At 39.5% G+C, this 20,079-nt stretch overlaps 1 protein-coding gene across 4 annotated transcripts in view; it reads right to left on the minus strand.

Moving 5' to 3' along the window:
• The window catches only part of oxr1a (oxidation resistance 1a), a 135,502-nt gene that overhangs the window by 79,461 nt on the left and 35,962 nt on the right, over positions 1 to 20,079 (minus strand). For 2 of the 4 annotated variants that reach the window (XM_029503544.1, XM_029503540.1), the window contains exon 1: positions 17,473 to 17,594. The exons of 1 other annotated variant lie outside the window; for it this stretch is intronic. In XM_029503544.1, coding sequence (XP_029359404.1) covers positions 17,473 to 17,498 — 26 coding nt within the window. In that variant the 5' untranslated portion in view covers positions 17,499 to 17,594. Of the gene's footprint in view, positions 1 to 17,472; positions 17,596 to 20,079 lie in introns of those variants that run through there. One more of the 4 variants, XM_029503542.1, reaches the window with a different exon arrangement.

Raw genomic sequence — 20,079 nt, forward strand, 5'->3', positions numbered from 1 at the left:
CTAAATAAAACACCACAGTACCACAAAGACTCCACAGCAGCAGATGCCACGTGTACTGTATGTGGTGGACTCCCTCCTGTGTCGCTGTGCATCAAGCTAAATTGGGAATGTGAGGTGTTGGGACAGACAGAGAAAGCTTCCAGGAGGTTAAGTGTTGTCCTGGCAGATGGTAAGCATGAAATGAGAAATGAGCATCCTTGTTTCACTGAAAGCTACTGCCTTTAGGTCACATGGCCCAATTTCCATTCAGGAGATTCATAATGTGAATGATATCAGCACAACCAGAAAAAGGCCTTAGTGGGAAATTGCAGCAAGATTAAGAAGTCTTTCACACCAGTAAGGAATTGGGCCCTTGTGACACACAATGTTGGGGTATTTTTTATTTATTTTTTTCTTTCCCTGGGTAAGTAGGCTACAGCCTGCGGCATAATTGCATCAATCTCCATTGCTTCTGGAAGCGAAGAGTTGTATTGCATTAGAGAGGAAAGCAAAGCGCATGGCAATAGAGCCACCAGCTCTGATTGATTCCTATCTATGGGCAAATGCTTACAAAAAGATCAGCAGACAGAGGGGAAAATTAAGGCAAACAGACGCAGAGCCATTCTCATTTCTGCCCCGCTGTTACGATCTGACCAGGGCCAAGAGGCAGCGATATGTGCGCATCCCTTCCAAACTGGCATCACTAAGATTATCCGACTCTACAGGGATCCACGTGGTTTGGCAAAGGATGCATAAACAACAGGAAATTTGGGGCTAAGTCAAAACATGCTTATCGCTCCCCTACTAAGAGGGATTAGACCTAGAAAAAAAGGGGAGTATGCTTGCATTGCCTCCCATTTCTCCTCTTTGCTTCGCTTCCCGCTTCTTGCCTCGCAGCAACAACATAGTTTTTTTTTTTTTTTTTTTCCTCCAGGGGGATCTGTGTTTACATATAGAAGCAGATAGGGTGTTGTGCTATATAAAGCCCACAGGGACAAGCTGGGTTGATGTCATAGTCTGTTACAATGCTGGCAGCACAATGACCCGTCTGACAGTAATGATGCCTTAGAGTCCCAATATGCCGAATGAAGCTTATACAACTTTGAAATAAAGGAGGGAAACAGCATATCACATTTACTTATTGCACATCAGCCTAGTTTAATGAAAACAAGAAAATGTGCAGCAGCGGTGCTGAAGTTCCTTTTAGATAAAGAAATGTATGAGATATATAACTGATCTTTATGAAGTTTCTTGTATTCAAGGTGGCCTGATGAACAGATTCTCATACTCTCTCAAAAAAAAAAAAAAAAAAAGCAGTAACACGCTTTTCACAACTTTATTATACTGTCTAACAAACAAATGTCTGTGCTCAAAAAAAAAAAACTCCAAAAAAAACAAATAAAGCATTTTATCATCCTATGAAAATTTGATGAGCATTTGATATGTTTATATGAACATGGGGAAGCGTACTCTAAACTCCACTTGTCTTTTACATGGCCCATCTGTGTTTGAAAAGGAGTGTAAGCATTTCAGTTTCTGCAGTTTGCATGACAAGCAATTCCACTGACTGTGGACTAATAAGATTGAGTCAGTTACCATTGAATCTGTCAGACTGAAACTGTGTTCCAGATACTGAGACGGAGAAAGGAAGACATAACAACAACCTGTGGCCATGCATGTTAATGAGCCCTCGGTTGCATGAGGAAGCCTAATGAAATATGGCTGGACCTCACCGCTCTCCATTCTGCTGTCGGACACCTCTGCATAATGATTACGCTCATATGCCCTCACTAAATGCCAGAGCAGCAATTCTGTGTCAAAGGCCTGCGTGGCAATCTTGACCAATGAGGCTTTCATCTTCCTCCGCTGGCCTGTATCAAAGTGGTGAGAGTGGCAGCTAAAGGCCAGCCACACAACACATAATAAGTCAAATGAACTGAGAAGTGATAACCTGCATCAGGTTATTAATTCCTGTAACCTGTATTAAGGTAGATTGTACTGGAGAAACAACTGAACATTTGTCAAGTAGAGTTTGAATACGCGATTTTTCGATTTTCGAATTATTTGTAAAATGCAATCCCTGAACCAAAGTTGAACAATGCATGAAAGTGAAAATCACTCCTGTCTCTTTTATTAGTTATACAATATTTAAGACAAATAATACATTTATGCAGTGAGAATAATAGATGTCCTTTCCGAGTGGTTGACCACTTTGCATTCCCCTGTCAGCTGAAAATCTAGTTTGATGTCTTTCTTTTTTCCATTTTCTATGAAATATTTATTTATATGTATTATCTATAATACAATTATACAATATATTTATTATAATTAGTACTTTGGCTTGATCTTGTACAATCTTAAGAATACTAATGTTTTTATATACGTCTGTCCATCACAAGGTGGGCAGGCACACATTGCAATAGCCCCTTTTTTCCCCTCCATACTGGGTCCCTCTTTCAAAAAGGTTAACACCATATGGTACTGTAGAAGACTGGAAACTAAATGAGTGTTTTCAGTTTTTGTTTTTATAACCAGCAGAGTTCTCCCTGTTGTCCATTTGATATAATGAAGCTTTCAAATTAGCTTCTTTTTTTTAGTGTCTGTGTCCAATCTATTAAAACATCTGTATACTAACATACAATTAAGATATAATTTTACATATTTTTTTCTTTGAAACTATTTGCCAGTTTGAATGTCTCCCTTCAAATAAGTAGTGGAAACCAAAAGATTTTACGCAGCTAAAATGAAAAAAAAAAAACAAAACAAAAGAAAAAAAACAGCTAAACAGATTTAGTCTTAGTCCAAAGAATAATTATAGAAGTTAGCAGTTTTTCCTACTTTCCTACACATTAGTCACATTACTTAAGGCATCATTACTCTCATAAGGGTCATTGTTCTGTCAAAACTGAAATGCAGGTAGTTGGAAAAAAAAAAAAAAAAGAAAAGAAAAGAAAAGAAAAACAAGCTCCAATTTGTCCAATGAAAACTAGAAAATTATGTATACACAGTATTAAGAATTTCAAAAGTGACAGTCTCAAGCAATCCCATTTTAAGAATACTTTTAATGAAAGTAAGTGTGCAGACTTCCCTCTTGTCGAGTATGAGGTAGTTTTACTTCTGTATATGATCTGAGCACTAGTTTCACCAATGTGGAAACAGTGCTTTAATTTCAACATTAGTTTACTAGGACCCAGTCCTCCAACCCCAGTAAATAAATAAGCCCTGAAGCAATCACACACACCGCAGAGACACCCAACAATACCAGATGAATACACCAGCACAGAATCAGCCCTGGAGCTGCAACTAACGATTTTTTCATTTGGCAGCATCTGCAAACGTTGCTGAAAAGCTCAATTTTGATCAGAAATTGGTCCATAAATTAACAGTTCAGCTCATAAGCACACAGCTGGGGTAAAAGCTGCTATTCATTTTCAGAAATGTATCACAGAGAAACACCCCCTCAGCCATGGCCTTTCACTTGACTAACAGAGGAATTATCCTAGCTGACACAAGGCGGGCAGGGAAAAGGGGGAACAAACTGCTTCATTATGTCTGCCTCTGACTCCGAGGCATGTTTTTCTTCCTCACTTTCTCACTCTGCATATCACTCAACCAGCAAATACAGACACATAAATGGGAAAAAAACAAAAAAACAAAACAAAAAAAAACAAAAACATGCTCTCTACCCCCACCTAATCTTGGTAACAAACACACACACACACACACACACACACACACACACACACACACACATGCCAGCTACACGCCTTGGGACTGTTACTGCAGTATTCCACTGCCCTCTTCCTTCTCCTCTTCATCCTCCTCCTCGTTGCTAGACTCAGCTCTGCCATTGTGCTCCCATTTGCTGAGCGGCAGTGACAATCTGCGACGTGATTGGTCAGAGGCTGAGGTTGTAGATACCGCATCATGCCGCTGTGGCTTGTGGTGGTGCAGAAACCAGAGATGCGTTCTGAGTATTGGCAGCTTTTAGCAGCGAGTGGAATATCATGTTAGATCATTACAGAGGAGGAGGGGCAGTCAAGACACCACAGACGAAAAGGACAATTCAAATGCTCCGTTTTAGCCTCAAACGCTGGACCCAGTGTGATGGAGTGAACAATCTGCACTCTGATCTCTGGTCTACAAGCATTGAATGAACTTCAAAAAGTTTAAGTAACTGTGACAACGTGCAACCTGAGAATAATAAGTGACAGAGACTGTATTTGTTTTAAAGAGTCTTTCTGAGAGTCATACAGTGGTAGTGCAATGTTTTACAGGTTTGCATTTCCCGATAATTTTTTATTTTAAGTGTCTTGTGTTTTATTCTGTTTACTTAGCTGAGTTAAGTTCAATGGAAAGTTGTAAAGTTGTAAAGATGTAAATTAACCTCAAAATTTCATTCAGTTCCTACCAAATGGTAGAGTAGTCTGACATGGTCTCACATTTTAAGATAACTGTTACACACAGCTTTCCTGTTTTCTTTTGAAATGTTTTTGTGTCTCTCTACCCCTGCAGCCTTCATTTTTTGACCTAAGCTTAGCTCATGTTAGCACTTCATGAGTCTGCTTATCAGCAGACAGAGACAATCAAAATTATACAGACAAAGAAAATAACTGGAAGAGTTTGTGCACAAAGCAAGCTGTCCAATTACAGAACAGTCAATCTCATATCTGTGCACTAAACACATCACTGGTGGAAGAGCCTGCCAGTGGCGGCTCCTGACAAATTTTTCGGGGGGGGGGGGGGGGGGGGGGAGCAACTGTTCTGATGATGACCGAGGTGACCCGTTCAATGGGAAAATTAATAGGCAGCAAGAGAATTGCCACATCTTGTTACTTTCTGGTCAACTTACATAGCAATACCAAATGTAACAGCTACAGTGAAAAGTTACATCCAGGAGTCTTCAATCAATGAAATTACCTTGGCTCTATAAATGAAGATCAACAGAGAGATAAACTGTGAATCAAAAACAAAAGTATTTATTTACAGTTCTTTAAAGTTTAAAATTACATATAGTTTATATAAATCCAAATAAAGGGGTAGTGCATTCAACTTACTCAACATTGCACAAACAATACTTTGTATTTGCAGAAACAAATAGTAAATAGAATAACTGTGCAGATCAGAGCCATATCAGTGACAATATTTAAAAGATTTTGTGCAGTTTAATTATCTAAAAGTGCAAATTAAAGTGCACACATTCAACAGTGAACTATATATACAAATATAATCTCTGGCCAATTGTAGAGATTTGCAAAAATTAACACAAACATAAACAGATGAACATATTGCCTGAAATCAGCATTTGAATGAAAAAAATAACTATTAAAAACCAACATCAACAGTTGCTGCCATCAGGGTGACACAATGTGCAGGGGTAGCAGAACAAAGCGTTAGCTGCTTTGCAGACTGCTAGTCATACCAGCTCCGCGAAAAAATCCCCAGCTATATGATTTCCCTCCCTTTGTAGAAACTTGTTTTATGTTTAAATTTGGTCTGGGAGGTCCTAATTGTTTCGTTGCCAATTTATCTTCATTACTGCAAAGACTGAAAAGGACTTCTTTCAGGGAAATGATCGAGTTGCTCCATACACTTGCCATTGCTGACCTTAAATGCAACTAGCGCAGTGGTTAGGTGGGCTATGCTCATGTTACGTATGATGAAAGCACGTTAGGGTGAGCCCTCCCGGAACCCATAGAGAATGCATTGTGACGACTGAAATATGAAAAAAAAAAAAAAAAAAAACTGACATTACGTGTGAATTGATGAGGGCAGTCAGGGTGATTTTCATCCTGACTGAAGTCGCCCAAAAGGGGCGGGACTTCATGAAGCACATCCCTACACTGATTGGATAATGACATACAGAGCAGCTCCAACTGTCTAGAACTGTCACAACCGCTATAACACTGGAAAGAATATGATTTAAAAAAAAAAAAAATCCCCTTCGGTGGTGTGTTGCCTGTTCGCCCTTATGAACAAACCGCATCGGGAGCCTACACACAACTATGTTTTTTTTCTTTCTTTTCCTGCTTTTTTGGCCCTCTGTCCACACAATTTTGTTGCGTTCTCAATAATTGGGGAAAAAAAAAGAAGCAATTTTGTATCAACACCAAACTTGGTTTTTAAAGAAACATTTCTCTAAAAGCTAAATAACTTTTTTCAAGAGGCAGTAAGCTCAGTCAAAGGTAAAGTATAGATTTTATTCAACTAAAACAAACACATTGTTAGAAGTGGCTCTTTGTTCAGAGAAAAAAAATAACTGTTCATGTTCATTCGTTGTGTTTGTCTCACTAATCACTTTATTTGACTTTGCAAATAGTGTGGGCAGAGGACTTAGTGACTCATGGTGATGTGCTGTCACTGATGGCCCAATTTGCAGAAAAAGGATATTCTTTTCCTACCATCTTTGCATTTGTCTGAAAAACTAATAACCAGGCCTGCCAGCAGTCCGAGCAGTCTGCCTGACCCAGAGTACCAGCTGGTAAAGGCATGTTCATTTGTTGCAGCACAAACCTTTGATTGGCTGCCCACTCAAATTAGCACAAAAAGCCTCTATACTAGACCACGTCCATCTCATTTGTACCATGTTCCTGAAACAACAAAGACCAGTCCTCCTCTGTCTCTGCGTAGACATCGTCACTGGCAAACTGTCCTTGCACTGGTTAAGTCTTTGTTTTTTTTAAAAGGAGAACAACACACCAACCTTTTTTGATTCTATCGTTATTGAAAGTTTTAATGAGTTTGCACCTGAACTAAAATTCTTAAAATTTGATCTGGGCTTGACATAAAAAAGCAGGAAAGACATTTATATGGTTGAATTTTTGTATAACCAAATGTTACAGATTTATTCATTAACGTAGTGGTCACCGAAGAAGTTGTTTGTCAGATGTTTGTCTCTGACATTGGAATTAGAAATAAATATCAGTGGCCAATATTAATAAAAGGAATAATATGGTAACTCATGGGTATTTAAATATATACACTTTATGGACATGCAAGTGTGAAATGTGGCGTGTCAGACTTATAGGAAAGGTTGATTTTGAAACAACGATCTATAGTGCTTCTCCAGCGTCTGTTTGAATGCTCAGCCATCCAGTCATTAGATTCATTCATTGTTTTGACCATTTTGTCAGCCAGTGCTCTCACTTGCACATCTGTTCATTGCAGGATAGAAAGCAATGCCTGGCTGCAGGCACCAACATCTGTTACCACAGGCCTCCCTTGCACCAGCTGATCGGGTCACACAAATCTTAGCTGTTGTATGAATGGGACATATTTGTTTTAGGTAATCTATAAATCAGGCTGTGGTTGCACAGGGGGAATATTATTATGTTTGGTTTTCTGCTTCTCTGTTGCAGCTGCATCTGGGCTGTTTAGAGAATGAGCTGTGAACGCTGCAGAAAGATGTGAAAGTACATGTGTGGCTGCAGTCACCTGGATAAATCTTTCCCACAACACCACACCCCCTTTACAACTCTAACTTGGCAAGCTGGCTAGCTCAAGCTGGTCAACCTTATGCCCTCCTGCAGCAGGCTCCATTGGCAGCGCTTGGCACATTCTGTGGCTCACTGAAATTCAATGAGCATACACACATTAGCTTCGTCGGGTGTGATAAAAACGCTACAATGCTTGGGGTAATGGAAACTGCCACATTGTCGTGCTCAATATATCTGGTGTGGCAATCTGCAAAACCATGTTATGTGGTGTACTGTAGATAACATACAGGAAGCTCTGGCTGGTACCCAACCTTTCAGTCAAAGAGAAGGTAGACGGGACATGAGGAGTGTCAGAAGCCACTCTACGGCCCATAGGACAAGATGATAAGGGTGCTAGAAAAAGAATAGCTCTTCAACAGAAAGTGACAGTTTAGATGGACATGGCAAATGAGGACAGAGTCTCCAAGAGCTGTTGGGGCATCTGTCAATCAAACTGTATTCACAACAAACCACTACAGAAACGTAGAAGCTCAAGCCACAAACTCAGGATGTAACTGCATAAGACTGCTTTCTAGTCAAATTAAATAGACACGGTTTTACATAGTTATTAAAATTACCAATCCCCTTTCCAATGCTGTTGTTCACTGCTAATTTATCTGCTATTACTTAAACAAGCAGAAATGAGGCAAGAATGATTTCCATTTATAGTACTAAACCTCTAATCTCCTAAGGGAATATAGGCTATTGTGTTTAATAAAACAAAAGTCACCTTTAACTCTGGGTGTACAAAGTAAGAGGTAAAAATTCACCACACTAACAGAATTCATAATTGCTTTGTTAGTCTATTTTAAAGATGCTCACTTTGTTCCCAGCCACAATATTCCACATGAATGGCCTGAATTGACTGGGATCTCTCAGCAGTACAAATCCAAGCTATATAGAGCAGGTAAGTTGTCAGTTTATAGTCCCACATTCAAAGATGCTTGTGCTGGACACTGATATGACAGTAAAGCCTAATGTCCTTTGCAGTAATTATGCAAACAACCTTTTGAATTCAGAAATAAAGAGAAATTATCTAAGCAAACAACAAATATGCTACCAAATGTTTCTGCTATTAAATCTAAATTGGTTTAATTAAATACAAATGCACAACACATGCCTTTCCCTTGTGGTTGATGACTGATCATCAACCACAGCAGTGGACTGTTAATCCATCTATCACGCATGACAGAAAAATGCAGAAAATCATTCGTTCCCACTGCCATCAGACTTTACAACAAAGACAAGCTACCAAACTGCACAATTTACCTCCAGGGATTAATAAAAGGTTTCTGAATCTGAATGTGCCCACAGCACCCAGAAAACGACTACAAGTGCCAATCTACATAAAATTGACTTGGCCTTTTTCATTGTCTTAACCAATGAAGCAGTAAATCAGAGAGGAAATTTCTCGAAGCCAATCAATACTCAGTATCCTTTAGTTACAGTTTTGATGGATGATGCACCTCTTGCTCTAGTTCTCTTGCTCTAATCTACATGGCAACAAACCTCATCGCCATGGAACTATTAGATAACAGGATATAACATGGCAGAAAAAACATTAATGACCCCACAAAAAACCTAGAGATGCAAATGGAAAATTGACAAAATATATACAGCATATTAATGTGTCACATTCACCCACCCACACACATTGATATATCAATGGTGGTATAGCAGCCATGGACATGACTGTGGCCTCCCTGGTAAAAGGCTGAACTTGAAATACATGACTGGGTTGGACCTGAAAGTATTGGGCATTTTGTGTTGCATGACAGTGTTTGAGAGGCATACAATTTAATAGAGAAAAAGCTCATTTTTAGGGAAATGCTTGTTCTTACTGAGTGAACAATTTTTTTTTTCTGCAACAGCCATTTTAAATAAAAATTTTTCAAATGTATGAGACTAACTCAATTTAGAGCTTAAATTTAGCAATTTAAAGCCTACAGCTTTTTAAAAGCCTCATCGTATCTCATGATCAAGGGAACTATCCATCCATTAGTGTGTTCAGGGTGTACCCCATCTCTCACCCAATGTCACTCGCCCTTCGGAGCAGCTGGATCCAGAGGCCAACTGACACTGGGTTAGAGGTAGGGTGGATCTTTGACAGGTTACTGTCACAGGGAGAAACAATCACTTGAGAGTAATCAGATGATTCACTTTTTCTTTGTGTCCTAGATTTAATTGTACATTCATAAAGTTGCAATTTTGCATTCCCCTAATGAATCCATACTGACAATTTTAATAAAAAAAAATTTTTAAGTTTCAGCTGAATTATTTTGAGATTTTTAAGCATTGTCAGGTGTTTCTATAGAACATCAGGGGCAGAGACCTCAACATGGCATTTCATTAATGCTTCAAATCCATTATTACCTGCCCAAATCGAGCTATGTAAAACCTGTTGAGATCTGATTCATAACGCTCTTGCTGTGACAGTCATTCATGCTAATTACTGAAGTAGACCTGCCAACACTGCCGATTTATGCAGGAGTCTCCCATTTTTTTAACCCTTTCTCCCACCCTGCTCCTGATTTCTAATTTATCCCATTTTGCCCCTGATTTCAAAGTGATAAGAGTCAAATTGGTTTCATGTGTTGTGGTACCTAACAACCTGGTAACCCACGCCAAATTACCCTGCTACGTGTCTTGTGTGCCGTACGTCACTACCAACGCCCAAAATCACGTCAATTCCCGGGCTACACAAAATGAGCAAGATATTAAACAAAAAGAAGTAGTACGCTTCAAAATTCCAATCTGCGTGGTGGTGTTGTGGTGCACCTTCAATGCCTATTGAGACACTGTATGGGGGAGCCCTGTAGCTTTTTTTTCTTGTGACCTCCATCTCTCTTTCTGTTACTGCTTCTGCCACCCACACCCACACACTTTGGAGAGTTAATTATGCCAATGTTTATTGTTATTACATATGTATAATTGTATTTTATATATTGTTAATATTTAACATATTTCGCTCCAAGAAGACTGTAGAGTCATTACGGGAGGTACATTGTAGCACATTTCATTGTAGCTATAGATTTAAGGCTCTTATTCACATCCATTTGATTAATTAATGATGTATGGTTAAATGGGAGCAGAGATGTTGTGAGAGGAGCCTTCCAACCGCTACCCAAGAAAATCTCCCTCTTTTTCACAGCCCAGTGTTCACAGGTATGCTGAAGTAATGTCATTTTTGTCATTGATCATTTTTCCAAAGAAAATCTGAAAATATCCCTGCAACATGCTTTCACTTTGTCATCATGAATTATTGACATCACTGAACAGACTCTTCACTTACAACTTTTAAAACAAACCAAAATTAAAACAAACAACCAAAAAGGAAGTGAGTTGAGTTAGAAACATGTTATGTCTGCAAGGTTTCACATTAACGCATCTGACCAATAGGCCATCATATGACATATAGTGTGGCGTCAAAGTAAAGCTAAGAAAGACGATAGATTTCTCCCATCCGGCAACACTTAGTTAACAGCCTGTTGTCCTGCCTCAGCAGCCAACTAACACCAGCCAGTCAGCTACACTTGATATTCCCAGCACAGCTAAGCTCAAGCAGGACATCTGTTAGCTTTCTGCAGCTCAGCTCAGCCTCCATAAACCCTCACAATAAGGTAGAGTATGGATGAACTGCCCAGCTGCTTCAGTTTTAATTAGTAGCACAAAATAATGGAACTTAGTTTTATAAAATATCCTGTTGGACTGACTCTTTAAGTGCAGACTATTCTGATATGATAAAATGGTCTCAGAGTCAAGTTATATCAAGTTAAGCAGATATGTAATCAACCACTTGCAGGTGCAGCGAGATCGCGGCTAAAAGCAATTACAGTATTTACACTGTGGCTCTTTCATGTAATGTCACTGTAATATGACTCAGAATGGCACTGCACTTTATTTCAATTGCAAAGAAGTCAAATTGTATTAAAAAACACAAACAGTTCCTGACCTGCAAATCGATCCATCCCATGCTGAGCAACTGTTTGTATCCAACAGCCTGCTGGCCTAAGGCTGCAATCCACTGCACATCTTGCGCTGCAAAGGTCTAGAGCAGATGCTGCTGACAGGTTCATCAGCTCAACAACCGCGAATCATATTCTGAGAAATGTTCAAATTGTCTCTCCTGAGCCAGCAGGAAAAAAAAAAATAAATAAAAAGGTTTTCAATTGAAGGATTAATTCCTGTTGAACTTGTCCATCAAAAGGACAGCTGTTGCTGAGGTGGACATGGTTCTTAAGTAAATAGAGAAACCATTCACATGCAAACTACTATTTCCAGATTCGATTGCTCAGAATGGCAATGTTTGAGCTAACAGCAGAACGAAAAGGTCTTCACCATCTCAACCTCACTCCTAGAACCACTATTCTCCAGTCACTGCTTTCTAAACTAGTCACCTTCAATCACAAACCTGGCTGAAAAGAGAACTGTTTTTATGGCCCTTAGTCAATCTATGAAGTGAATACCTATATTTTGACTATTGAAGAATGACGCAATATGAGCCACCTAGCATCCAATCATTACTAACATGCAAACAATGGAGTGAATTGGACAGGTGATAAAGCATTTTTCAGAAAAGATAAATTGCGTTGATGCTGCTGAGAAAAAAAAAAAAAAACAAAAAAAAAAACTCTAAACATTGTGTTTATGACATCTAACTGAGAAGAGAAACAACCTTGCTCTGCTGGTGCTTTAACCGTTATATGACCATTCAAACCAGGCTCTGCACTGTGGCTGAGCTGCTTTAGCTCCCAAGCTGACGGTAAACACTGAAACCACGTGGGTGAACTGCTAGAAGGATTAGTGATGCTACATATCGAGAGAGAGAGAGACACACACTTTGGAATGGACTAAATATGAAGCCCTGTTCCACATATTCATTGTATTAAGACTCTAAATATGGCAATAGTTAACATCTTCTCTGGATTACACTCACCAATACAGCCATTAACAGCACTAGACATAACTGTATTTTTAGCCTCTAATGTGTCCTTTTCAAACAGACAGACGCTGTGGCACATGAAAAGCCAGTGCAGTATGGATGGGTCCATGGCATGTCCATGAGGGCTTCATTTGTTTTAGGGCTGCCCCCCCCCCCTTCTCAAAAGCAAAAAACCAAACCTCCCTTTCCACATTTTGGACAGAAAAGGGTCGGGACAAACAGCCGTGTATAAACTAATGCTGTCCATGGTAACAACCATGACCTATCATTTTTGTAAAGCAATAAAAAGGTTGGCTCTTTGGTGAAGCTGTGGCACAAGCTCAGCTGTTCATTCTTGACCACAGAAACAGCAGCTCAAAGAAAAGTAATTTGTAAATCGGTCAAAAGCTCCAGATCAAAAGCTTAATTTTCTGACTTCATTCACAAATGAAATTTGCTCAGTTGACATTAAACTGTTGCTGATCTGGTTCCCTCGGAATAGAATACAGTGTGATAAACTGGCATATTGCTTCAACCTTTTTCTCCCCTAAAGTGCTGCATTATTTCTTTTTAACTCTCTGTTGGCTTTAGCAGCAGCTTTTTTTTAATGTTCATAGTCCTGGTTGAAAGCATTCAATCAAAAAGTAAATATATCCACACTTTTGCCATTAAAGAAGTGCTGGGGACTGTTAGATTTATTCTGAAAACACTTCTCATAAACAAACCTCTAACCATTTGCCTTTCATGTTTTCATATTTTTGTGGTGGTGCAGATTATGGTTACAGGTTAGGGACTAAATCATGAACGGGAGGTCCTCATTTCAATCCAAGTATTTGGATGTTAGTGACCCCCTGCCTCTAAGGCCATGGTAACAAAGCCTAGTGTGCTGCAGAAGTGAGTGCCTCTCTGTCACAAACAGCTGCAGGGAGTTGAGCATAGGGGTTGGAGCGATAATCTCTCTCTCTCTCCCCCCCCAGGAGCATCTTCTGCACCAGTGCTCTGCCACCATTAATTCATCAGTGAAAATCTCTTGCAAACTTGCTAAACAAACAAGTGAGCTGACTTCTGCTCCTTACCACACAATCACACACTGGGGTCACACAAGTTTAGACCTCCTAAGACTTCACAAACACACAGACTTCTGGAGTAGCTGTCTAAACACACTGCATAATGTTGCATTGATATGCTCCATGATATAGATGGAAACAGGCAGATACAGCCTGTGTTAGCACTAATAACTGCTGACGTTGTAAATACATATTTTCTAATCCAGTGTCATCAAAAACATTGAAGTACAGATATGTTTGTTTAATGATGAGTTGATGATTTTAATGATTTTATCGTCTCTACTCACTTCACATCTGTTTTGTTTACCTCACTGCACAGCGAAGCACCTTGGGGAGCATGCACAAGAACTATTCTGCTATCCATCCCATCAAAAACCACTGAGTCAACCGATCTCTTGCTCTGTGCCACGTTAATTTACACCAGAAAATATAGCAAATAAACAAATAAACCTGTCCAACAACAGAACACAAAAGATTAACCAAATCCTCTTTGGGGAAGAACTGGACTGAGAAAATATATGAAGGAATGAAACTAAGTTGGATTTAAAAATGTGAAACTCAACATGTTCAGTCATGGAGATTCAACAGTATGGGTTTTATCTACAGGACATACAACTCCATTTAGATTTCAGAGCTTATAGTTGAACCAAATAGATTTCATATCAAATAACATTTTACTGAGGTAAAAACTGAGGGAAGCCACATTGAAATTGTCCTTTTACTCCTCAAGACCCCAAAGTGGGTGGGCTTGGGCTGTGCTGGATTGACAGCAAAGTCAGGAGGTGTACATACAGAGCAACAATGTAAAAGAAAAACTTGATTCTAAAGAAAATCAGCCTGTTCTGTTTCAGCAACATGGATATTTTGAATTTAGCATTTAGTCAATGATTCTATGACTATATGCAGCGGAGCTCAAAAGAAACAATCTTGTTGGCTATGTGCAAATTATTAAATTATTATGTATTAGTGCCAACCACATTCTTACTGGTATATTTAAAGATAGTAGGTGCTATCAGAATCACTGAGTCCTGTACATCAAAAACAGAATGTTTTTAACCAGTTTGATTTTTAATTTTTAAAACTTATCTTCACTTTATCTTATGTAACCACGGAAATCTTTTAATGCTTTGATACAGCTTTAAAGCACTGACCACCCACACACACACACAACCCCCCCAGTGAAATGTTATTAATCACAGCCCAGAGAACAATACACCTTTCACAAATTTAACAATCAAGGCGTGGCGCCCCCCATCACTCAACACATACACGCAAATTCTATATCTATACTGACAAAAGCAACACAAATGTGTTGTGACTCAGTTCTTATAAATACATATCTATTAATCAACAACGTGATCCACGATTCAGTATTTTCATGCAAAACATCCAACAATCCACACTACACTTGTCCCTGTGCACAAATGCAGTGTATACTCCAAAGAGTGCATGTGCTCAGTGCAGCATCTAACACTTATCCAGGTAAAGCCCATTCTAGATGACTTTCCTTTTAGGCAACAGATGGTGCCATACACTCAAACCGTCCGGAAGCAAGCAGTGGAAATGTCGCTGCTGGTGTGTGTGTGCGCATTTTCAACACATTGATTTCAACAGATTTACTGTGGTGATTCAAGGCATCATTGATTATTTATGATCCCGGTGGACTTTACACCTGCTGGTGCTGACGTAACAAACAATGTTACTGACGTCAAAGCATTCATTCTCCAGGATGTGATAATTATCCTTAAGCCACATCAGTGTTAGTTGGTTGGTTTAGGATTCCTCTCACAGGCCATGTTTACCATGCAGTGAGAAAGTGCCCAGAATCCTAATGGGTTTTTTCTCCCCTTTAATTTGAGACTGCATTCAGCATGTGTACTGTGTATTCTTAATCTAAATCCAATACATACAATATATAACCTGTGGCCATACGACTGAAATGTAAAGCGTCAGTTTATGTGGTTGAATTGCGTAGGAATATTTCACATCTGTCTATTTGAGTCAACAATATGAGCTACATATGGCAGGACAATGAGGGTGCAATTCTAATTAGCTTCCAAAATAACTGCATGTTTCCCAGAGACAGCTGGGTGTATGCCCTTGTCTTCTCCTTGTCCTCTCAGAACTTCATTCAGACGGTCTGTCTAGGCCACCAGGTTCCTAAGCACATGTAATCACAAATCCACTTTTTCTGATCAAGGTGGATTACTTACTGAAGATTAGAAAAATGCCTGAAGTGCTCTTTTCCATTGCTCCACCAAAGTTTGTGTCAACGGAGGAATTATTGCAAACATCTGGATATAGAACTACCTAACTTACCACCAGGGCACCAGGTCTGAACCAAAAAATTAAGACCAAGATAAAATAAGCTGGCAATAACACACTTCAGTTTTAAACGAATATCCAAGTGTTTCAGATAGCAGTGTCATTTCCAATCATGGAGTTTAGGGGAATTTGAGGAAGATGGATGAAAGCGTTTTGCATTTCGACGGTTTTGAACATTGATTTGCAGTGACTCCACTATATTATGTCCACAAAAAAATGGAAATTCTCACACAAAAAAGTGCCCCCCCACTTTCCATTATACATGTCTGGAAAATCTACCTCAAAAAACATAAAAGCTTTATACAATATTTGTGAGGTTAGTAGTTATTGCTTATTCCAATATTTAGGTTGTGCGCATCTCTCGGGGTAATGGAAATGCACTTATTGTGTAAAATTGTTGAGTGCATTTTCTAACCTCAGTCTAAGACATGCCAACATGCTTTGATCTATTTCTAACTTTGGGAAACTTGTGGCTTTTTTATTTTCATTTTTGATTGTGTAGCTATGATTATCATGAGCTCATCATGATAAAAGGCTGTTTGACTTTTGGAAGCTAGCTTACCTTTATATTAAAAGGGAATACATTACCCTTGTAGAAGGTCAAACTTTGCCCTCTTTATCATGATAAAACCAGGTACCAGCACAAAAAGCTTGTCCTGTCGACTGCAGCGAGTTCAGTTTAATGTGGTTGTTTGATTAGATACTGTGACAAAGTTAATGACCAGACAGCAACAGGTATAAAGCAGATACATCAAAAAATAGCACTTTTGAAATAGTCATCAGTCATCTCTTTGGAATCGAGACTTTTTTAGAGCCATGGCACTTATCAAAGTATGACCATTACTGTTACCAGAGGCTAGTAAGGCCAGACCAAAGCTTTATGAGTAACCAGCTAGACACTCCTGATTTCGTGTTATCATACAACAGCAGAAACATGATTCTGCAAATGGATGATGTATATCTGAAAAGCTGGTGTGTTAAGTGACACGCAGCGCTCTTCAGAAAGCTTGTCATTACAGCCTAATGACAACTGGACCACCTGCTGTCAAAAACCAGACGGCTGCTGTCAAATGGCCTATGAAGATGTTAGAACCGTGGCTGAAAATTTACCTGCTCCTTGATAAATGCTCTCAAACCCATCTCTGGCAAACTCATTGTTTCTTCTACAATCCCACTAAGCCTTTCAAATCCCTCCATTCTGCTCTCCATGGAGGAAATGCCAGTCTTATTGACAGAATTCCACAGACACATCGTTTCATTCACACGTCTTTTTTTCCCCAATTCCCTGACAGAACAGATGGAAAGTGTTTCCTAAAACCACCATCAACAAAGGTTTGCATCTTGTTTGAAGATAAGAAGATTTATGAAAATTTGAGTATGTTCCATAGTACTAGGAGTACATAGGACTTCAAGACTTGGGAGAAGCTCTTCACATAAAAAAAAAAAAAAAAAAAAAAAATTAAAAAAATTGCTCTCCTATGACTTACTTAACAAGGAACAACAACAAAACAAATAAATCTCTGCTCTATTTACTCTTCCAGTTGTCTCCATTTACACAGCTAAATGTTTACTCATGCAGGAGTTTTTTCTCATTATTTTTTTCCTCTTCCTTCAAAACAAACCAATTTAGAATAAAGCTACGTTTTAGGCACCATTAGGGAGGGAAATTGCTTTTGGGTAATAGGAAGAATAGTGAAAGACTTACCCAGCAGGTTTCAGAACAGGTTCCATTGACTCTTGTGCTGGGGAGATAATGGAATCGATCCCTTAAAACTGCTTAACTTAAGCATAGGAAAAAACCTGTCATGTGACCTTGTCCTCATTAGGAGAGCAGGGCACTGTGCTAATTTATTTACCCAATATAACAGGGACACACAGACAAGAGAGGGAGGATTGAACTGGCCAAGCCGATTTGAGCCTGTTACTGATGCCTGAGCCAAGACCTCAGTGGGAGGAGGAAGTGTGTATGCATAAGTTAGAGTAGACAGGATAGCAGAAAGAGTGGAAAAGAATGAGGAACTTGTCAAAGCTGGCAAGACAGAGACAGAAAGCCAGTGCTGCAGAGATAGTATTTAAAAAAAAAAAAAAAAAGAGAGAGAAGATGATAATGATCAGAAAGCTCTACGCTGGGTGTGGTTATGACAGGAGGTGTCATGTGCCACGTTATGCCTGGTCCTCACTGCACAGCCCAGGTGGCTGGGCTCTAAGGGGGTGGGTCTGGGTCTGTTCCAGGTGGTAAAAGCATAAGGGCTCCTGGTGGCAGGGAAGTGCCACACTCAGCCATCTGGAGATGAGTCACTGTCTGCTCGCTGTTTGCGCTGATGGGGAAAAATGGCAGGTCATCAGTGTGTGTATCTGTGTGTCTTCAATGCATTAGCACTGTATTTAATGTGATGGCAACTTAGCAGAAACAAAATTAGGAAAGGCTGAATGTATCTGGATTCCATCTGTAAAATAATGATGATGAAAGAGACCTTGACAGCTCATTTAATTTATCAAGGTTCCAACCTTCTATGAAACAGCAACAGGAGTGCACTACCAGCATCACAAGTGTGGCATTGCATCCTGTATCCTATTCAAGCATTAGAAAGGTGCCAGCTGAGGTATAAATGTGGTAAAAATGATAACTTCATGGAAGAAAGTGAGGGCAAAAATGCATGTCATACACAACCACTGTGGCTTTAAATGCACACGTGCTTCAAACAAAATGCAAAAAGTACAAGAGACAGTCTGAAGGCAGGGCAGACAGCAATCTCCCCTGTACTGTGCATGGCTGATGGCCTCATGCATGCTGCCTCCCAGATACAAGAAGCCAACTAACAACCTGCTCCTGTGTGACAGCTTCCCTCCTCCAGGCCACAGTTGACCCAAATCTGTAGGGTTTTTTTTTTTTTTTTTACTCCTTTTCTTTGCCCGTAATTCTACATATACTGTTGGGACAGTGGGCACGCTTCATTTCCATTCACATCCTCAAATCCTAGATCTATTGGTCATACAACTGTTATGCTGGGAGACTAGTTTAGCAGCTATACTTCTACTGCCCCCTATCCACCAACATGGAGTTTTACTTCACTGTGCAAACAAACCCAGAACAGATTCAGTTAAATGCTCTGCAGACAGACACAGGATGTTCAAAAATTAATATGATTGTTTTTCTGAAAATTTTGTTTTTTTTCCCCGGTGACTTCTGTGAAAAAGTGACTTGAAAGTCCAAAATATTCCAGTTATCATAAAACAAGTCTTTTAATAAAAGTAATCAAATGTTTCAAGGCTCTTCAACTATGGTCATTTCACTAGAATGACAAAGAAAAGCTCTTTCATGGTTGGACTGATTGAACACTTGTTAAGCTGACCTCTTTGCCCATGTTCTCATATGATAAGTCCTTGATATCTGAAAATGTTAAAACTTGGAAGTACAAGTAATAAGCTGGTCCTTCCAAAAAAAAAAAAAAATACTGTGTAGCACCTTTACTCACTTCCCTCACAGCAGCTGTTTGGACTGGAAAACAGACATTACTGATGTATTAGCACAGTGAGAAGCATTGACAACTGCAGCAGTAACCTGAAACAGCTACACTTTAGTCAGCCTTTTGAGAGAAAGGCCCATGGATACTGAATCTGTACAGCTGTGGGGAAGCTGATGTCCCCCCTCCCTAGACTACACACACATTTCTGTTAAGTCAAGGAAATATCTAATGGAAAGACCAAGTTTTCCAAACTTTTCCCTGCTTTCTGATACGAGAAAAAGCTTTGATATGACAGCAGAACAAATTACTCCACTATGTATATATATTGTATATTTTGTTTAAACTGCTGCTTATTTCCTCTGAACATTGTTTAACTCTATGTATTCATTTATTACAGGGTCAAATAATTAAAAAAAAAAAAAAAAAACAAACAGGCCAGCACAGCGGCATAGTGGTTACTGTATTGTTGTTGCTGTCCCGCACGTTCAGTTTCCAGCCTGGGGCCTTTCTGTGCCGTTAGCATGTTCTCCCTGTGTATGTGTGGGTTTCCTCCCACCATCCAAAGACATCATGTTTGGGTTAACTGGTGACTCTAAATTGTCTGTAGGTCTGAGTGTGAGTGTGAGTGGTTGTTGGTCTTTGTCTGTCTCTGTGTATTGGATGTTGGACTGGTGACCTGTCCAGGGCGACCCTGCCCTCAATCAGTGTGATCTGGGATTGGCTCCAGCCCCTCCCACGACCAGGAAACGGATAAGCGGTATTACACAAAACAAAAACAAACACACTTTTTTACCCCCTTAATTTTCCTCCTTGGTGGATGGAAGGGCTCCTAACCCCACCTCAGT

This window comes from Echeneis naucrates, chromosome 6 (assembly GCF_900963305.1).
Source record: "Echeneis naucrates chromosome 6, fEcheNa1.1, whole genome shotgun sequence".
In the NCBI taxonomy this organism is placed as follows: Eukaryota; Metazoa; Chordata; class Actinopteri; order Carangiformes; family Echeneidae; genus Echeneis; species Echeneis naucrates.